The sequence below is a fragment of the Tribolium castaneum genome, chromosome 4 (genome assembly GCF_031307605.1).
Source record: "Tribolium castaneum strain GA2 chromosome 4, icTriCast1.1, whole genome shotgun sequence".
Taxonomy (NCBI): domain Eukaryota; kingdom Metazoa; phylum Arthropoda; class Insecta; order Coleoptera; family Tenebrionidae; genus Tribolium; species Tribolium castaneum.
In genome coordinates, this window is record NC_087397.1 from 12,529,793 (window position 1) to 12,535,864 (window position 6,072).

A 6,072-nucleotide genomic window follows, 5' to 3' on the forward strand; every position below is an offset into this window, starting at 1 on the left:
AACAGATTTTTCCCGCCGTTTGCAATTTTGTGAATTTTTATAAGGTTACAGCTACACAATGATAAAAAACATTATTCAGTGTTGTTTTTACTGATGAAAGGGAAGAGACACAGGTTAAACACTTACTACAGTATGTTGTTTTGTTATTGCAGATCCTTATTGTATGTCAAAACATAATGTGTATTTTTATTAAATTAACCCTTAACGTCATTTGATTTTGATTATTTTCAAACATGTGTACGATGACACCGATGACACATCGTGCATGAACAATGACATTTATGCTGTTACTCTTACTCACTTTGTTGCTAAATTAAAAAGAATGAAACTTAAAACGAAGTTAACTGTGCAGTGTTTATTGTGTTGTCTACTCAAAAATTTTCAGGCGGGAACAAATAAAATGGGTGCTCTGTACTACCACGAAAAAGATGAAAAACTTAAAACAATAACATAAAATGAATGACACAAATGATACGTCCACAAAAGTCTTTGTTGGGTACGACTGTTATTACTGAAATGAGAGCGATGCCATAATACAGTGGAATGTGAGAAACCCCAGAGACCTCAGAATTTGTTCGTTGCAACCGGTCGGTTTTTTTAACCGAACGTCGTCGTTATGGAGTAATTTTCAAGCTAATGAATTTTAAAGTTTTAAATAGATACAGGAAATAAAGTATAAATCTATTTTATTAAAGGCATTGCCAACTTATTTTACCCTTTTTATGTTATAACGGAAATTGAATATATCGTTCGATCTATACCAGTAAGTTCTTTTCAGATGAAAGCGAGATAATCGCTTCAAAAGAAAAAAATCGGACGTCACTACCACCTCTTATCGTAGAAGCCTCGTATCTTGCACAAAATCAAAAAAAAACTTAAATTAATTAATTTAAAATTAAATTTTGTCTTAAACTTCGCGAAACATCTGAGGAATTTCGTCAAGATTTCATAAATTCAGGAAGTATCACTTAAACCTTAAAAATGAAAAACCATTTGATCTTAATATTAACGCAAATGCGACATTTATTATGACGACATAATTTCAATTTCAAATCGAAATAATTTAAAGAAACTTTAAGAAAGGCTCATAATTACATTGGTATACCTACATATGATAAGGTATACATATGAAAGGCTGATGAATACAGGGTGTTTCTCATAAAGTGGAAGATACACTCAACAATTCATATTCCGATACGAACTCGATCAAAATTCTTGAAGAAGTGGATACTATTCCCTAGTTTGTTCATCCCTTAAGAAATTATACCATTTTTAGATACTTCGTTAATTAAATGTGTAATGTTGTATCTAGTGTTTTGCGACTTTTGTATATGTGGCGCACGCTTCGTAAAGTTATGTGAAATTTGGGAAACACATTTTAGCTGTTTTCGACTTATGTATCACTTTCTGCAATATAAGAAATATTTACTCTTTCCTAGAACGTAATTAAAGTATACTTACGGGCGTATACAGCGTGCTCAAAAACTGGCGCACCAACTCAGTGGTGTGTGGTAGAGAACTTGTTACATATAGGATGCTCAAAAACTGGCGCACCAACTCAGTGGTACGTTATTGAGAAGCAAGTGCAGATTACGGGTAAAATGTAAAATGTAAAATAATTTGGTAAAATGCGACGATAGCGTTTACATAAGTTTTGAAACAGCTAATAACTAAAATTAATAGTATTACGCCGCTGCGGAAATCGTCTCTAAAGTCCAATGATGTTTTGGGCAAAAGAAAACTTTAAAAAAATATTTTTTTTCAACGTAAACTTAATTTTTTTTAAGTTTTCTTTTGTCCAAAACATCATTAAACTTTAGAGACGTTTTCCGCGACATATAGGTTTTGAAAAATACAACCCTACACATAATTATGTGTTCAAAATAGTCTGAAAAATAAACATTTATACACGATTTTTGAAAAAAAAATTGCATTTTGATTTCTGCGCGCTGAGAAGTAGTTCCGCACACAATTTATTTTACGATCAAATACAAATGCCCTAGAGTACACATTATCGACAAATAATCATAAAAAGACAAATTAAACAAAAAAAAAATAGACTGGTATCTTCCAGGCATTTTGAAACTGATCACGGTACATTACGCGCATGCGACCACTACCAACGCAGCGGTACGAAATAAACTGTTGTTTTAGTGGCTTTAATGATTCAAACGAACTATTTAGCGGCTTCTTCCCTTTTTAATTTATCAACTAGAATGGACTTTCACTAATTAAATAACAGTTTTAGTACATAGAACGTAAAAGCGTAATTATTACATGCGGGGATTATCGTAAGGTTTGCTCCCTTGTCTGTCACATTGACATTTCGCGACCAAAATAAACAATTAGCGATTTTTGCAAATTTACAATCGGCATGGATTAACAAACGACACAAAAAGGTAATCACAATTAGTACCTCACCCGACTTGACCCAATTTTTTAGACATTCACAATGCCAAGGTGGTTTTCGCTAGCGTTGCAAAGACTCCAGTCGAAAGACGATGACCGTAACTTGATCTCGGCCACATTCCACATGATAACAATAACATTAATTAGCATGAGTCTCGTGGATTTAACATGGTTTACGATATCGGGGGACGTTGCAGTACCTAATCTATCTCTCGGCCAGTTCTTTTGGTTTGGATACACAGACTCAGTCAATTATAAAGGTAACAGAATGACCCATGATTTTGAAATTCAGTTGGCAACGCCAAGTTGCTTTCAGATTATGATTTCATCAACTCAACTATTGTAAATTTGATGAGGACTACAATTTTGCTGTGCTTTATGGCAATCATATTTAGCCTAGCTGGGTTTTTCCTCGATATAATTGGCCCTAAAAGTATTTTGTATAGGATGATAAGGCGATACGCTGTACCTGGAACATGCACAGGTTTTGCCCAACATAATAACAGTAAAATTTTAACATATGATTTACAGTATTGTGGATTATGGCCATTGTGAGTATATCGTACTACATAGTATTACTACTCGAAGATTCGGTGGAAAAAACATCACTTAAAGCCGACACAACGGTGTCTTACGGTAATGGATTTTATGTCCTTGCCTCAGCTGGCGGCGTCTCATTAATTGGAATCTTTTATAATTTAATAATAGCTCATCATCCTGTAGGTTATTACAGGGAAGATGATCGATGTTTGATTGGCTATGATGACGGTTTAGACACGTTTAATAGCCCCACACCACCCCCGCCTTACAACGTCCCACCCCCTCCCTACACCCCTTGATATTTAATTGTAGTAATTTATTAGAATTTATTTTGTGATAGCCCGGAATTCTAGTCTGCTTGGACGGTAATAATCACCAAAGATGAAGCTTTATTGTAAAAACTGGACCTACTTGTTCAAATGTACAGTAGGACCTTGATATTCGACCATTTCTCGGATTCAAAACTGGTATAAATATATACTGGGTTTGCTTATACGCATTAATTTGCCAAGTACTAACGAATAGTGAAAAAATTAGCAAAAGTTTTTTAGTTACCGAATTGTTGAAGCTTATTAGCTGTTTCAAAACTATAGGTATGCCAACGTCGCATTTTCTCGGATAGTTAGTTGTTATAAATTATTCATGCACTTCAAAAACTTCACAGCTAATGTAATTTATAGTTTCAATGAGATCTAATGATTAATAAGAATTTTACATTTTTATCAACCTAATTAAAAAAATAAGCGACGTTGTCATTTTCATAGTTTTGAAACAGTTTTTCTTTATTCATAACTTTTTTCACTATTATTCGTTATTATTAATTTGTCAAAAGCTATCATTCCGTAAGGTTATACGTATAAGCACACAAAAATCACCATTTTCGATCGAACATAACCAACAAATTTCTATAAAACATGTCTCCTGAATCATTTTTTAATTAAAATAAAAACTAAACATTAGTTAATTACTTCTGAAATCTGTATCGCTGAATATGCTTTGAGGCGACAGAGGTTCTACTGTATTATCTTAGTTAGTGTTGATATGATTTAATGCTTGATTGATGTAACGATCAATATATTTTTCAGAAACTTTGTTAGTATTTTTAATCTTAGTACGTCTGATGAACAATAAAAAACATAAATAACTGGTCGTGAATTGAACACAAATCTTGCGTAATACTTGAATTCCTAGTTGTTTGTACCGTTGAGGTTCAAGTTGTTAGCGTTTTTGACCAAACTTGAGAAATCAAAATTTGGCATTTCTAAGGGTGCCAAAGGTGGAAGCCCTCTGATGTCATGTACTTCGGGACTTAGTTCACTACAGGGTGAGAACACATAAGGGGAAGTCCCTCCCGAAGAGTCGGTAATGACTCTGAGAGTGTTGCTATTTTTAGTACCATCTGAAACAAAGATTAGCGAAGGGTTTGAGTGAAGTTGTGTGCAAACCTTTATTTTTTTCACACTCTAATTTGTAAATCTCGGCTTTGAGTCGTGCAATTTCATTGTCTTTCTCCTCCAGTTGGAGAACCAAAATTTGTACAAACTCCCGTAATTTCTCGCTTAGCCCCTTGAACTCTTCAAGGAGTGTTGAATCGTCCACCTCTCGCTTCTTGCCCGAGACTTTCATCGTGTCGCTGGAGACTTTTTCGTCGTCACTTGAAAAGTCCCTAAGACACTCTTCCCCACAATTCCGCTTCATCATAACCTCGATTAAAGAATCGTGCGTTTCTATGGTGCGGAATATTTCGTGTTGGAGCGTTTCCCCGTTCTCACAAATCGAATCGAAGTTAACAACACGGTTTTTCACCGACTCTTGGTAGCGTCTCAAATCTTCGTACTGCAATTTTTTTATTTTTAACGAGTCGACTTGTTTTTGGTGGTGGTCAATTTGCAATTGGATTGATTCTAACGAGCGCGGGTTTTGAGTCAAATTTAACGCATCGTGGAGATATTTCATAGCGTTTTGGTGGCATTCAATGCTTTCGTCGAATTTTTTCTGTTTCAATAAGGCTTCAGCGCGCCGATCCAGCTGGTGAGCCTGCAGGACGTAAACATAAACAAAGGGTGGTGACCCACTTCTGAGGCGGGGGTTGAAGCTACCTTATTTAACGGAGAATTTTCCATTGGGCTCAATTCAAGTCACTAACAACTAAACGTATCACAAAAATGTAAATAAAAGGTAAATGTTCCAGTTAAAAATAACTGTCAATCGGCTGGCAATTGTCAAGGTTAATCGACAATGGACAGTCATGTGACGGAACATGTCATCTTGTGTCTAATCTCATTTTAATAAATTATTTCGCAAAATTTACACTTCACACAATTATCGTTTGGTAATTTTGCATAATTTTTATTCGACTTAAATTTATTATAAGGTGGCCTTGACAGAAAGTCCACCATTTTTCTCTCAGTGAATGGCGGGATTGTTTAAAATAAATAATTAAGGAAATTATGATATACCGGGTGTTTTTTTTGTAATTTCTAATATCTTTTATTAAATTTACTATTAAAAAAAAATCTAAAATAAATCTGAAAAAACTTACATGCATACAGAAAAAAACATATTGCAGTCTCCGTACCTAATTAAAAATCATCTTGATTTGAATAAATAAGTAATCTTTTTATCAACTTTCGATTGACCAAATAAACTGAAATAAACTGTTTTCACATACGTAGTTTTTTTGATACAGATTTGACATAATTATAAATTAATTAGCTATAAAATAGGGTACAAAAAAAACAGTCGACTAGTCACCGTCTATGTATTGCACAATATATACCGGGTGTATCAGAAATACGTGTTAATTCTATCACGTAATGAAATTCACGAATGCAACAGCTTTTCTACACAGGGTGTCCGGTTTTCGAGCTCTACCATGGGGTCTCAGTTATAATATTATAAGAGATACGAGGTTGGGTAAATTGGGCATTTTTAAGCTGACTAATTATCTGCAAAAAAATTTGATGTCATTTTTAGTTTTTGAATTATTGGAAAAAAATAGAAATTTGTAACGGAAATGAGGTGTTTTTTTTAGCTCAAAACGTGTCGCTGGGATTTAGTTAAACACAGTTTCTTTTACAGAAACTCTCAATTTGTGCTTTATTTTTTACTCCGAAAAATTCA

The 6,072-nt window shown here is 34.1% G+C and overlaps 2 protein-coding genes across 2 annotated transcripts; one reads left to right on the forward strand and one right to left on the reverse strand.

Moving 5' to 3' along the window:
- The first annotated feature begins 2,170 nt into the window (after positions 1-2,170).
- LOC103315018 (transmembrane protein 127) lies at positions 2,171-4,040 on the forward strand. Its single transcript, XM_008202624.3, has 4 exons — positions 2,171-2,399; positions 2,444-2,669; positions 2,726-2,893; positions 2,941-4,040. The coding sequence occupies exons 2-4, from the start codon at positions 2,453-2,455 to the stop codon at positions 3,246-3,248; spliced, it is 693 nt and encodes a 230-aa protein (XP_008200846.1). The 5' UTR covers positions 2,171-2,399; positions 2,444-2,452; the 3' UTR covers positions 3,249-4,040.
- LOC100141991 (nuclear receptor-binding factor 2) lies at positions 4,007-5,226 on the reverse strand. The gene is made up of 3 exons (XM_008202623.3): positions 5,049-5,226; positions 4,395-4,986; positions 4,007-4,348 (listed from the first exon to the last, which is right to left on the reverse strand). The coding sequence occupies exons 1-3, from the start codon at positions 5,070-5,072 to the stop codon at positions 4,137-4,139; spliced, it is 828 nt and encodes a 275-aa protein (XP_008200845.1). The 5' UTR covers positions 5,073-5,226; the 3' UTR covers positions 4,007-4,136.
- Between the last annotated feature and the right edge of the window lie 846 nt (positions 5,227-6,072).